At 39.4% G+C, this 14,889-nt stretch overlaps 1 protein-coding gene across 2 annotated transcripts; it reads right to left on the reverse strand.

The window, feature by feature from the left end:
* Positions 1-680: 680 nt before the first annotated feature.
* On the reverse strand, positions 681-14,862 carry tars3 (threonyl-tRNA synthetase 3). 2 transcript variants are annotated; one of them, XM_042483718.2, is made up of 19 exons: positions 14,510-14,862; positions 14,157-14,243; positions 13,515-13,699; positions 13,123-13,246; positions 12,687-12,811; positions 12,279-12,396; positions 11,911-11,975; positions 11,712-11,790; positions 11,340-11,486; positions 9,518-9,616; positions 7,790-7,956; positions 7,507-7,669; positions 7,246-7,383; positions 3,924-4,001; positions 3,728-3,828; positions 3,274-3,378; positions 2,798-2,870; positions 2,088-2,202; positions 681-1,203 (listed from the first exon to the last, which is right to left on the reverse strand). In XM_042483718.2, the coding sequence occupies exons 1-19, from the start codon at positions 14,828-14,830 to the stop codon at positions 1,055-1,057; spliced, it is 2,439 nt and encodes an 812-aa protein (XP_042339652.2). In that variant the 5' UTR covers positions 14,831-14,862; the 3' UTR covers positions 681-1,054. The 2 variants fall into 2 exon arrangements, with proteins under 2 accessions (XP_042339652.2, XP_042339645.2); XM_042483711.2 differs by having other exon boundaries at positions 13,515-13,702.
* Between the last annotated feature and the right edge of the window lie 27 nt (positions 14,863-14,889).

Below are 14,889 nucleotides of genomic sequence, written 5' to 3' on the forward strand. Positions count from 1 at the left end.
TACCTCTTAGATGTGATCTAAATACTTGGCAAAGTGATATTTCAGTGTAAACCTTCCAACAAAATTAAACACCAACCTCAAATTATTGTTAAATTATCATTTATCACGATATTTATTACTGCGTTGTTGTGAATGTAGATTTGTATGCTACAAAGTATGTCATTCATTTACTTTCCCATATTTCCAATGACTTTAAACGCAGCATAACAAGCAGCAAAACTTCCTGGTCATCATTTCACCACGCCCACTGCGCTCCACCCAGAAAAGCCTGTGATTTTATTGTAAAGTGATAGTTTTTCCTGTAATTATGCCACATTTAATTTGGTATTTTTAGGATGCGAATCCTGTAGTCAATACCCCTACTGTCCTTGCATAAGCAATTAGAGCACTAATTTGGAAACCAAGTATGAGAGAAATATATTTGACTTTCTGATGCTGTCATATACTCCTCGTCTGATCTGTCATTTCATACAGAGGAAGGATGCGGCTCAACAACACACATTGCTGCCAAACTCAACTGCTGCTTAGTTTCAAGACATTTCTTTGGAATGAGTAAACCAATCAGGTAGGATAAATTCCTGGAAGACTGCACATCTCTACAAAATAATCCAATCGCGCTCTACCATGGCATGATGCGTTCATCACTCTTGTTTTGAAAGTAAAAGAACAAAACGCTCCCAATCAATTGATTTTGTTTTTATTTCTGGAGTTTCCCACAGAGGCAGGCCTTTGTGAAAAATCAGTGCCAAATTCACATAACCTTCATCATGACAATGATCACAGTTTCGTTCAATTAATCAAGTAACTTCCCTTCAGACAGACTTCAGCTACATAATTCAATAGTCACACCACGTACACAAACTTGTCCTTCACACATGATCAGTAGGCTTTTCATTCATCACATCTGCTTACAGAAAAACAGTTCATTGGTTCCTCTGTTTGATTTCTGCTCTATGCACTACACTTTCACTGTACCATCACTTGTCTGTTTACTGCTCGTCTGACTGTAGTTGAGGTATTCCAATTCAAGAGTCTGGATTGTTCTTTGTCTTGATCAGAACTCCTCCTCTGCGTTTGGACAGCGGCACTGTTTGAGCAGGGTCAGGCGGGCCAGCACCTCGGCAACTGACAGTTCTCCGTGGACTTTGTTGTCCCTCGTGCGCACATTGACGCTGTTAGTCATCTTCTCTTTCTCTCCGACCACTGCCAAGACACAAGAAGGCACAACAGCTTGACACGGGCCAAGTCACACCACACACAGCTACCCTAACACATGCCCCGCTTCGGGCTGCTGAATTCAACAACTGTGGGTGGTTAGCCAGCTTGGTGGTCCATTTGCTTTATAGTCAACCAATTAGGAATGTTTATTTTGAGTCATTATCATTCTGTTGGTGAGTTTACTGACCTTGCAGTTAAAAAAGACAATAACATTTGGGTTTTTTTTCCCACATTTTATCCCATTTACTACAAATTACATGTTCTTTCTGGTCATTTTTTGAAAACATTTCATCTGTGTTTTGATTTTTCAACACTTTTTAAAAATCTACACTAGTAGCTGCAGATGATGGAAGTCAGCAGTGCTTCTGATGCAACATTAATGTCATGTTGATCAAACTAAAAGCAGATATGATTAAAAAGTACATTATAAAATTGATAACATAGACTAAGAACTTGCAAAACAATGGGTAAGCTCCTTTGATTAAACTTGATTTAGTTGCCTAATCTTCACAGATCTTGTTCTACAAATTCTTAAATTTTCATATGATGTGGTCATTTACAAGTTACTGAACCATATATAGTATACTTTCCTTCTCTGCATCGTGGTGTCTCCTAGTAACTAAAAATAAACTACCCAATCAGCATTACAAGCTAAAAAATAAAAGTAACAAAAAAAAAAACAAAGAAAAAAACCCCAAAAAACAATAAAGTCTTTCAAAACCGACTAAATTGTGGGGGTAACTAATTAAATGTACTTTTTAAGTGATTGCAGGCAGTCTTGAGAGAAGTAAAACAAATTGAGTGAAATGTGCTGAAATCAGTGGTAGGTCAGTGCACTTAAACGTGAATATGGTGGTGGATTTTCTTACCAAGAATGAAGTTATATTGGGCCAACTGAGCGTTACGGATTTTTTTGTTTAGAAGACAGCTCGAGTCCAGGTCAGCATCTGCCATGAAACCAGCTTCTGTGAACTCCTTACACACCTGACAGGTGGGGGGAAAAAAACACATTTATGTTTTTGCATCATACAATACTTAAATATTGCAACATTAATGAAAAAATATTGAGCTTCAAAAGAATACTGTTAATTGCCAATATCTGTTTACTTTGTAAGATACTGCATGGTTTAGCTCCCTCACCCCTTCAACAATTTATTCAAATAGTTCCTGTTGAAATACAGCAAAAAAGACCAAACGTGTTTTAATTTTGCTCAACAAGATTTGCTAAAAATGCTTTTTCAAGTTCAGCACCAAAATAATGGAATGGTATCCCTACAACTATTCGAGAGTGCATTCATTTTACTAAAAAAATAAAAAATAGCTGAGAGACAGGGAACCATGTTGTCAATAGGGTTGGATGATGTCTCTCCTAGAGTATACACACTGGTCATCCTACAGGTGTATGTATTTATAAATGTTATGCAGAATTATTATTTTAAGCCCAGTGATGACAGATGAAAGTCTTTTTAATTAAACCAATAAATGAAAAATAGACAAATCCAAGTGCCACTGACAATTATTGTCTGCACTCATATGATTGTACTAAAATGCAATAAAGACGGGGACGTGGAAGCCTTACCCTCTTGGCGTAATCCTCACAGGAGGGGTTGACAGGTACTAACATCACCTGACGTGGAGAGAGCCACAGAGGCCTGTTGGAACGAGAGACGGACTGTAATGAAACAGTCTTCACAGTGATATACTGGTGTAATAACTTTATCGCCTATGTTTCTCCCTGACAAAAAGGAACTTCTGGGAGAAATCTTTATGGTATGGTGATGTTGAAATCATAACAGAAAGGAGAGAGGACATTTTGGTTAAAATGTTACAAAAAGTAGATGGTTTGGTACTCCAACGAGACTCATTACCACCCGAAACATTTTATTAGAACACAAAATGTCTAGAATATTTACATCTGATTTATCTGCTGAAATGTCAATGAACGCATGAGAGAGATCAAAGTGGTGGTCCTTATCAGCAGTGTGGATCATGGTTAATTCTTTAAATTGAAAAAAAAGCTTTCAAAAGCAAAAAAATAACAAGAAAGCCCCTTACCATTTCCCTGCATAGTTCTCAGTGAGAATGGCAATCATTCTCTCCACTGAGCCCAAGATGGCACGATGGATGATGACTGGTCGGGATTTGTCATCCCCATCCTTCCTGTAAAACATCACATCAGAGAGAATATTAAGGGTTCATGTAAAATGTGTCATTATAGATGTAAACTAGATTCATTCTTTCAGATTTATCATTGTATTATTTGTCTATTAATATCCGTCCATCTATCTATCTTTACAAAGTGAAGTTCTTGGTAATGTGGTAAAACAACCTGCCAGGTTCTCACTGAGTTCAAATCTGCATGCGGCTCTTCACCTTTTAAACACACGACTCTGTGGAACACTGCACACAAGCTGAGACAGCTTATTCAAGACTGGATTAACATACAACCCTTGGCGCAATAAAACACACAGACTCAGCAGTGTGTCAATGTTTTGATTAGGTGACTCACCCCACAAAGGTCAGGTTAAAGCGAATAGGCAGCTGGAAGTCCAGCTGAATGGTTGCACACTGGTGGTAACGTCCAATTGCGTCTTTGATCTTAATGTCAATCTGCAGCAGCACAGAAAATATCACAGGATTTACGGACCGCAGAAAATTATTAAAATAGTGTTGTTTTTGGCAGGAAATAAAGAAATTTTCTAAACCTTAGGTCCATAAAAAGCACCGTCTCCAGGGTTGAGTTTCCATGGCTCCCCAAACTCATTCAGGCTGTTCTCCAGTTGCTGTCAAACATGAGGCAAATGTTAACATATACGTAAATGTAAACAATGGAAAGTAATTGCTGTGAAGCAGCCCAAGTCATACTGCAGAATACAACTGAGTGCAGAACATAACTGCCTAATGCACTTCTACGTTTACACTGTAAGTGATGACCTTATTCAGTTCACGACTGTGCAATTAATGACAGAAATCAAGTCAAACAAATGAGCAATGATTTTACTGACAACACACCTCCGCCTACAGAAATGCAAGGACATTCCCAAAGACTTACAGATGTGATACTATGACTGGAGCCTCATTCAGTTGGATTAACAACTTGATTAACTTCCACTTAGATTTCATGCACAAACATGACACTGACTTCATTTTAGTGCGTGCCACCAAAGCAGTGTCTTTCATTATACATCTTAAATGTCAAACACTTACTTGCACAGATTCTGGTGAATTTTTATTCACATTTTTATTCCTCTTACTTGCTTTGAGATTTGTTTGGCAGCATGAGAGTGTATTGACTAGCCTTTGAAATATGAAATCATGTTATTTTACTACAATCAAGCATTGATGTACAATTACACTTATGATTTTAAACAGGCATACTGACCCAAAAACCTTAAACATTTCAGACTGACAGATATCTTGTGTACACACGTGGACAAAATTGTTGGTACCCTTCGGTTAATGAAAGAAAAACTCACAATGGTCACAGAAATAACTTGAATCTGACAGAAGTAATAATAAATAAAAATTCTATGAAATTTAACCAATGAAAGTCAGACATTGCTTTTCAACCATGCTTCAACAGAATTATTTTAAAAAATAAAGGCCTGGACAAAAATGATGGTACCCCTAGAAAAGACTGAAAATAATGTGACCAAAGGGACATGTTAATCCAAGGTGTGTCCACTAATTAGCATCACAGGTGTCTACAATCTTGTAATCAGTCAGTGGGCCTATATATAGGGCTACAGGTAGTCACTGTGCTGTTTGGTGACATGGTGTGTACCACATTCAACATGGACCAGAGGAAGCAAAGGAAAGAGTTGTCTCAGGAGATTAGAAAGAAAATTATAGACAAGCATGTTAAAGGTAAAGGCTATAAGACCATCTCCAAGCAGCTTGATGTTCCTGTGACTACAGTTGCACATATTATTCAGAAATCTAAGATCCATGGGACTGTAGCCAACCTCCCTGGACGTGGCCGCAGGAGGAAAATTGATGACAAATCAAAGAGACAGATAATAAGAATGGTAACAAAAGAGCCCAGAAAAACTTCTAAAGAGATTAAAGGTGAACTTCAAGCTCAAGGAACATCAGTGTCAGATCGCACCATCCGTCGCTGTTTGAGCCAAAGTGGACTTAATGGGAGACGACCAAGGAGGACACCATTGTTGAAAACAAATCATAAAAAAGTCAGACTGGAATTTGCCAAACTACATGTTGACAAGCCACAAAGCTTCTGGGAGAATGTCCTATGGACAGATGAGACAAAAATGGAACTTTTTGCCAAGACACATCAGCTCTATGTTCACAGACGCAAAAATGAAGCCTATCAAGAAAAGAACACTGTCCCTACTGTGAAACATGGAGGAGGCTCTGTTATGTTCTGGGGCTGCTTTGCTGCATCTGGCACAGGGTGTCTTGAATCTGTGCAGGGTACAATGAAATCTCAAGACTATCAAGGGATTCTAGATAGAAATGTGCTGGCCAGTGTCAGAAAGCTTGGTCTCAGTCGCAGGTCATGGGTCTTGCAACAGGACAATGACCCAAAACACACAGCTAAAAACACCCAAGAATGGCTAAGAGGAAAACATTGGACTATTCTAAAGAGGCCTTCTATGAGCCCTGACCTAAATCCTATTGAACATCTTTGGAAGGAGCTGAAACATGCCGTCTGGAAAAGGCACCCTTCAAACCTGAGACAACTGGAGCAGTTTGCTCATGAGGAGTGGGCCAAAACACCTGCTGAGAGGTGCAGAAGTCTCATTGACAGTTACAGGAATCGTTTGATTGCAGTGATTGCCTCAAAAGGTTGTGCAACAAAATATTAAGTTAAGGGTACCATCATTTTTGTCCAGGCCTGTTTCATGATTTTATTTTTTTAAATAATTCTGTTGAAGCATGGTTGAAAAGCAAATGTCTGACTTTAATTGGTTAAATTTCATAGAATTCTTATTTATTATAACTTTTGTCAGATTCAAGTTATTTCTGTGACCATTGTGAGTTTTTCTTTCATTAACCGAAGGGTACCAACAATTTTGTCCATGTGTGTACCTGTATCCATAGTAACTCACTGTAACTTCTGCCTGTGTGGGCAAGAGAAGAGGGAGAGATGCTGTGCTTCTTTCAGAAGAGCTGATGACTAAGATTACTCTGAGCAGCGTGGGAATAAATTACAATAAACAAGATATGTTTAAACTTCCTGCTTTCCACATGATGGTCTAAATAAGTTGCCAGATTTGTTGCTAGTTGCTTTGGATGTTTGGATGCATGTCTGTGTGTGTAAGGTGCCCATGTCTGCAACAAAATATTCATCGGTTATATGAGCTCATAATTCATATTGATGTCGGGAACCCATTTTCAAAATTCATATATGTTATTCCTATAGAGTAGGATGGCCCAAAAATCTAAAAAGTTAAATTATTAGAAATTAAGTTAACATGAACAACTCTCTCCTAAATCCCAAACTAGAGTGCTAAAACTCACATTTGTGATGTGTTTGGATATAAAGTCTGGTGTTGCTCCATAGACAGTGAATGCTGAATGATGTTCTAGATGACACCAAGAGCAGCAAGGGGAATGTTTTGTGTATGTGGGAACATTTTCTGTTTCAGAAATGAGAACACTACGATGGAGTAAAACTCATTTGGGTTTAAAAACAGAAAAACATTATGTGGGTCCAAAAAATCAGTCTCTCATTCACCGTCTGTGGCGCAGCTCCAGACTTTGTATCCTATGACATCAAAAGTTTCAAACTTTCTTCTGTGGTTTCTGGCTTTGAGAGAAAGTAGCTCATATTCAAAAATATTGACTGAACTTACCTAAGCCAAATAAATAATATACTGGAATTACTACATTAGCTGGTGTTCTTCTTTAAATACTATGGCAGTTAAAAATAGCCAGGTCCTAAACAAGCTACTGTCTAGAAGACAAAGTCAGATCCTCTGCTGAGTATTTACCAGAAATCGTCTGGTACCTGAAGTTTATCTTCCAACATAAATCATGACTATGGCACATTATGCAGTTTACCTTCTCAGCGCGGGTCCACACAGCAATGTCACCCAGATACTTCTCTGGACGGGTGGAGAGGTGCAGCTGGAAGGAGAATCCAAACACATCGTAAACACAGCGCAGGAAGTCCAGACAGCCCTTCATCTCTGACTCGATCTGTAGAAAAAAAAAAGAAAAAATGATTCAAAATTTAGGAAATGACTCATAATTGGAACTTGTTTTTTTGAACACGTTTAAAGACCTTGTATAACAAAGCCTGAATAATACTGTTGTGGTCACCTGATCCATCGTGCAGAAAATGTGAGCGTCATCCTGCTGGAAACGCCGAACTCTGGTCAGCCCCGTAAGTGTTCCTGACAGCTCATTCCTGTGGAGGACCCCAAAATCTGCCAGCCTCAGAGGGAGCTCCCTCCACGAGCGAGGCCTGTGGCTGAACATCAGACTGCAGGACAACCAGAGAGCAGGAAATGAAATGACCGTGACATGCCCAAAACACTGTATGATCTACAAAATTTGGGAAACACAAATTCAAATATTTACTCTCTGAGCAATCTAAATTTACCAGTGCCCAGGGCAGTTCATGGGCTTTAGGGCAAAGATGTCATCCTCCACAGGGAAGGAGAACATATTTTCGCTGTAGTGCTGCCAGTGGCCAGACGTCTCCCACAGTTTGCTGTTATAGATGTTGGGGGAGGCTACTTCCTGAAAGCCTCTTCTCCAGTACTCATCCTAGAAAAACAACAAAACCACATAAACAAGGCAAAGACGCCAGCTGGACTGCCCAGGTACTTCATTGAGCTGAGCTGAATCATGACTTCTGGCACCAAACTCCAGCTGCTGCAAAAGAAATCGGATCCAGTGGGTTTTATTTATCTGTTTGTTTTCCTTAAGCAAAAACATTTTAATGTCCAGTGGAGCTGTTTAGCAGCCAACAGTAGAGGACTGGTGTTCCTGGAAAGATTTCAACTGTGAATATGTGGAACTGAATATGAAAGCAGCAGGAGCTTAAAAATATCATGCATGCTCGGTGTGCTTTACCTGAATAAATACAATTCTGCTGAAGAAGTGAAACTTAAATGTCATTTGCTAACTGACTGCTTCTTATCCAGTGCAGTCATAAGAAGCCACTCTCTGGCATCTAGAAATGTTTTCACATTTTAGCGGTACGTTTTAGAGGAAAATACATAGCATGCTGTTTTTTTCCCCTCACAGTGATAACAGACTGAAGTGACGTGATAACGATCTTGCACCGTTTCTGTGCAATGTATGTGAGGTCTCCTTGGCTTGGTCCGGTGTGTTGGTGTGTGCTGTGAAAGTCCCGTCTTCAAGATGTCAACACATCTCTGCAGAGACGTCACACAGACAAGTTCCTGTCGAGTCACACTAAAGTTTGCTCAATCGCAACACTGCGGCCTGCTCTTAACTGAGAAATTCAGCCCACTAACCATTCAACTTAAATTTGTAGCTTGTCTTGAAAAACAGAAAACTTTTTAAGTATCATTCCATGAGGCCAATCATACAAATGACATATGAAGACCGCTGTGCTGCTGGCAAGCTCTTTCTTGAGTTCTGAGCAGAATTTGAACTGACTGAGCTGAACTAAAATATTCAGGTCACTATCACACTTGCAGCTTATCTCTGAGCTCCTTGGTGATTGCATGTTCTGCAGAAGTTCAGGGTTAGTGGTGTGCATGTCAAGGAGCTGGCAAACACCACAAGTATGCTGGAAAAGTTAAGCAATCTGAGGCTTGTGGACTTAGGTTCAAGAGTGGTTTAAAGTGGTTTTTGTTTCAGCATCCTCATTTTTTTTTGATGCTCAGTCTGTGTGTGGGTTTTGTTCTGACATGAACTGGTGCTCAGTGATCTTAACAGAACTTCCTCAATGGAAATCTTAAAATAAGTATTTCTATTCTCTTCCTTTTTTTTAGAATTACAAAACAGCTTGCAATGTTGAGATAAATAAATATTTTTTAACAATCTGAAAACTTAATGAAGAAATTGCCTCTCTAGCATCCTGTAGGATGGAGACATACAATTATAGGCAATTAAAAAGCCCCAAAGAGCCAATTTTTACCTCAAAATCCTATTCATATCTTTTGAGCTGGTCTTGTTAATTTTGACATAGTCATGATATCATAATATATAATACTGATTATTAAATTAGCTTTTTTAGGTTATTGTGAAGATTTAACTAAAATAGTGACTCAGAAGAAGGGGACATGATCTGAAGGCTTTTGAAGCTTAGAATGTAAGTTGGCAAATATATTAGAAATAAAAGTTGCCATCCTACCCTGATGAACTCGGTGAGTGTGTTGTAGATGTAAGCTCCACGTGGCATGAAGAAGCAACTGCCAGGGCTGAGATCATGGAAGAAGAACAGCTCCTGATCCTATGAAGCACAAATAAGACTTTTTAATGACTTCACATGACAGTATTAGCTGTAGGTGCAACCAGCAGGACTGCAACACTTCCATACAAAGTAGGGAATAATCCAATCATCCCACAGCAGACCACCAGTCAGCGACTGGCGTCGAAATAAGCTCAGTAGACTCAGAGTGAAGGAAAAACCGAGAGTGATGGTGTGCCCTGGTAGCTGGACAGCAGTACAAACTCAAGCTCCCTTATCTTAATCCTTTTCCCCTTAAAAAACGAAAATACACCATACAACTGTGTCAGCAAGTCCTGTGATATCTGTAACTACCTTGTAATGGTAACAGTATTTATTCCAACAGCAATGATACAAGCTGTCTCCCTGTGCAAGAGTTTATAACGCAGCCCCAATGTGAAGAAACAAATCACATATTGACAGCAGAGATTTACAGCATGAATCCAACAGAATAGAGACAATGAGAATGGACCTATCTAGAGTCAGTGTTTTTGTCCATTCTGGGTTACTGTAGAAACAGGGCAACACAGTAAAACATATAATATAAAACAGTAAACATACTTACTCTATCATAATACATTTTTGCCAATATATACCTGAAATCCTACACAATAGACCTTTATATCTAGGGTAAAGGCACATTTTCGCATTTGTGAACTATAAAGTTCTTGTGATTCGTAACCTGACCAGGCTACTTTGAGGGAGAATTTCCACTGGAACTCTGGTCTGACTTATCTAAACATCCTTCATGAAACTGAATTACTGAACAAAGCCTGGTTTTAATTGAAATCTTAACTTCTAAAACACCCTTTTAGAGCCCTCCCTCTCTTTTTTTCATTCTCACACGGCAGTGCTTTTATTTCCTCTGATGTCAAAGGTAATGAGGTATAACTTGTTTGATCAGCTTTAAAACATCAATATGTCAGAGTCACAGGTGGCTCCCTGCTTGTGCAGCTGATGGGATTCTTCTTATCGTTGTTTCCATGCTATTGGTTAACACAAGTAGATTTGATCTAGAGGTTTTCAAAATGCTGTGCTTTGAAAATGTGCTGTGTAGATGCTAAGAGTCATCTTGGGATCATGCCACAGAGCACCATCTTTAAAACAACATGTCACTTTTGTCACCTCCCTCCAACTGGCTTTTACAGCGATATCTCGACTCTCGGGTTTAATATGGATCTGTGTTGTTATCAGTGCTGATTGAGGTGCTGCCGTCTGCGTCTCCCATGCTGGGAAACCAGCTGGGGTGCTCAGATGACTCATAATTGTCCCAAATATGCTGAAATGAAGAAACACAGTGCCCTCTGTTGGGATAAAGCAGCAACAATTTAACGCAAGATGTTTTTAAATGTCAAAAACTGCAACTAAATCTGATCAGTGTTTGACATTGTAAAATTATATAGAGCTGGTCTGCCCAAATTTAGACTAGAGGGATGATTCAACCTGTCCTACCCTCTATGTTATGTTACATTTTGTTTCTATGTTGTTGAATGTATCTTTACAGTTCATATTTGTCTGGAAATTGTGACCCAAGTTCGTTTGAGGGTTACACCACATCCATAAAACCACAAACCTAAACTCTCACGAGGGAAAAAACTCCTACAAAGACCTCAAAGGGGATGTGTCAGCCATCATATTATACTGTACAATTAGGAATCAAAATTCACTTTGTACTGGGTTTTAGCCTCTGGGTGGGCTTGAACATGACCTGCCTACAGTGACTCACTTTGCCAATCTTGCGATGGTCTCTATTCTTGGCCTCCTCCTGAAAACGTTCCCACTCCTTCAGCATCTTTGAGTCTGGGAAGGAAATCCCATAGATCCTCTGAAGAGTCTCCATGTCGGAGCGGCCCTCCCAGTAAGTTGAAGAGTTCTGAAAACAGGGGAAGACACACACACACATATATATATATGAATATAATAGGAAGGCTATGAATTAGGAAAAATACATTTTCATTTATTATTCATTACAATGAAGTTAAGAAATGAAACAAAACAAAAAAACCCAAACATTATCTGGGAACATAAATTAGTTTGGGGCTTGAGAAAACAAACAAACCAAACAAAACATTTGATGCCCTGTGTTTTTTTCACATACCTTGTAAATCTTCATGGCCTTGATCTTGCCTGTGTGCCTGACATGAGGGCCTCTGCACAAGTCGATCAAGGGCCCACATCTAGCCAGGATTCACGAATTACACAACGTTAGTTTTACAAAAACATCAGGGAAATAAAATATTAATTAAAATAAAAAGATTCAATTACTATTTTTTTTCCCTTTCTCAGCAGCAATGTACCTGTAGACTGTAGTAGTAGGGGTGTTGACTTTCTCGTTCAGAATACGGCACTTGAATTTGTTGTACTGAAAGACACAAGCACTTTGGGTTAGTTAGAGGTTATCCTGGGAAAAAAGAATACTCTCCACAGAGTATTTTGTCTCGACTTGAAGAATATAATAATAATAGGATTAATAGGCAAGACTGTAGAAAATCAGAAAGTCAGTTTATGGCAAGAGAGATTCTCATGTGTTTATGTAACAGTCATTGGCACAGGACAATAGCCCCTGGAATATTTACAGTTTTGGACATTTCAAAAACTGGACAACATATATACTATAATTAAATAATAATTCACACAAGCAGAGGATGTCTGTGTCAAAGCTCACCTTAAACATCTTTAACAGTGTCTCCTTGCTGATCTCAAGCCTCTCAAAGGGCTGTTTTTCCTTCACCACAGCTTTACACAAAGTCTCCAGGTCCCCAAACTCAGTGCTGGATACTCCCCTGGAAACAGCAAACATGTCATTAAATGTGCTGCTCTGACAAGCATCATGACGTTTCTGTAACTAGCATAACATCTTTGACATAATGATCCTGGGTCTCTCCTTAATACCTTTCAAAGGAGAAGACAGTCTCTATTCTGCTGTAAGCACTTTGTTGGCAAAACAGTCAATAACTGAATTTGAAAAGCAGTGAAATACACGAGTCAGACTGAAACCATGTCTAAAAAAAGAAACATTATTCCAGAAAAGTTCAAATAGATAAGGACATCTGGGGAAAAAGTACTTGCTTACTTCTGTCCATCCAGGAACATGTCGTAGTAGAAACCGTTCTCAATCGGGGGTCCATAACACAAACAACCTCCATAAAATTGTTCCATTGCCTCCCCTAGGATGTGAGCACTGGAGTGCCAATACACCTAGGACATGATGTGATGTGATGTTTACATTACTTTTTGACCAAAAAAACCCCCAAACAAATAAACAACAAAAACTGTTCAGTCAAATTAAAGCAATAATAATGTTTGGGTGCTGTGACTTGGACCTTTTCTTGCAGTTTTCTATGAATGTAGTAAATCAAAAGAATTGCCAGTGCAAAATTAGATTTGCAAATTAGATATACTGATATACAACAGAATACATCTGCAGAGATTTTTCTTTGTAGCCATGTATTTAAATGTGTCTGTTTTTTTTTTTAAATTAAATTAATTTAAAAGTTCTATGTACTCACAGCCTGAGCATCCTCATTGTCAAAGCGCAAAATCTCAAGAGAGCAGTCCTGCTCTAGGGGTCTGTCCAGGTCCCAAAGCTCCCCATTAACCCGAGAAATCACAGCGTTGTCGGCCAGGCCCTGGCTAAAAGATCAAGTGCAAGATAGTTGCTTCAGAAATTCCGTGTCCCAATGTAACAGTGATTTCCAACGTGATAATTTAAAGAAAGACTAGGAAACAATATTAAAAAAAAGTTACATGGGAAGCAGAGAGTCAAGTTTCCGTCTAAGGTGTCTGCTTGAATCAGACAATTAAGTGTTTTGAAGGTAAATTATTAATTATACTGATCATATTGCCATTAATTTATGATACCATAGTTGTCTGAGCGTTATTGGATCTGATGAGTATTAACCTGATATCACAGGCCAACTGGTATGGTGTGGTGACCCAAGCTTTGCCCGCCACATTACGTCCGTCGGGCAGCTCCACAGTGATGGGCTTGCTTTCCGCAGCTCTCTTTGCCAGCAGGGCATCACTCTCCTTCTTCAGCTCCTCATAGAGGCCGAGGCGCTCTGCAACAAACCCAGGCAACGACCTCTGCTACAGCAAAAAATATAGAAAAATAAAAATCTGTGAATTGCTTATATTCTTAATGCATTTTTGAAAAATTCAAGCATGACCAGAGCTTTGCATGTTGTCATACAAAACCACCAAAGTACTTATATTTCACTGTGCAAGCTTTTGAAAATGGCAAATCACTGACATATGCCAGACTTTGATAATCAAAAAACAAAAAACTACTTTACATGTAGTATACTGAAAACTTATTTTATTTTTTTGTTGAAAAACATAGTGGCATCATGACAAAAACTTTGCGATTAAATGTTAAAATTCTGAAAATGTATAAATATTTGATTTTTATGAATAGGACTGATGTTGGTTTAAAAAAATAACTTAATGACAATGGAAAATAATATTAAGGTATAACGTGTTTTTAAAGCTTGATTTTGATAAGCGCATTTTGTGAGCAGAGCGATAAGGGTTAAATAATCACCTCTTTCACACCCCCGCTTCCTTGTCCCTTATCCTGCTTCTTCTCCCTCTTGTTCCTGTCACCTGCTTTGGTATCCGGGGTTGCCACCTGCATGCAAACACAAAGGGGGAGTGAGCGTGTGTGTGTGTGTGTGTGTGTGTGTGTGTGTGTCTTTAGACTTACGATACGCTTTTATCACTATTTCTGTCTGAGAAATAGTTAAATATACACATGTACACACTGACACTGAGAGGGGCAGCTATTTCTGGACAGGGGGTGGTATGGCTTGTCATTAGAGGCCCGTTACTCACTGCCATCATCATATTACAGATTTAAACTGGGTAATATGGTTCTGTCCCAGTCTTAATTACTACCTTTTTATCGGCTTGGCTGTTTGTCTGTTGCCCTTTGACGGCGTTGCTGTCCGGAGCTTTGCTACACTTCACCGCTTGTTGTTTCTTGCCCTGCGCCTCCTCCAGCTCCAGCTCCGCCTGCAGACCCCGCCGGAGGTGCAGCAGCCGATAATGGAGCTTCTCATTCTCGCTCCTCAGGTTCTCCAGTTCAGGGGAAACCCCCGTCACCCCGCCGGCATCCAGACCTCTACTCAGTCCATCCCGGAGAGTTGATATTTCCTGGGAGAGGAGCCGAATTTGCTCCTCCTGGCTGGCCAAGCGTGCAGCCAAGCACTCCGCCATCTTTAAATGACCCTCATAGCCACAATGACAGTTAACTTCCGGTGGGTTTTTAAAAAAAA

This window comes from Plectropomus leopardus, chromosome 1 (assembly GCF_026936395.1).
Source record: "Plectropomus leopardus strain MGB_pleo_1.0 chromosome 1, ASM2693639v1, whole genome shotgun sequence".
In the NCBI taxonomy this organism is placed as follows: domain Eukaryota; kingdom Metazoa; phylum Chordata; class Actinopteri; order Perciformes; family Serranidae; genus Plectropomus; species Plectropomus leopardus.

Bases quoted from the DNA above. Each gene is read 5' to 3' on its own strand.
- tars3 (XM_042483711.2), bottom strand. From the start codon at position 14,830: ATGGCGGAGTGCTTGGCTGCACGCTTGGCCAGCCAGGAGGAGCAAATT. The intron at 11,791-11,910 runs GTACATTGCTGC...AATCCTGGCTAG, and splicing joins CCTACTACTACAGTCTACAG to ATGTGGGCCCTTGATCGACT. The intron at 7,384-7,506 runs GTGACCACAACA...TTTTTTCTACAG, and splicing joins TTTTCTGCACGATGGATCAG to ATCGAGTCAGAGATGAAGGG.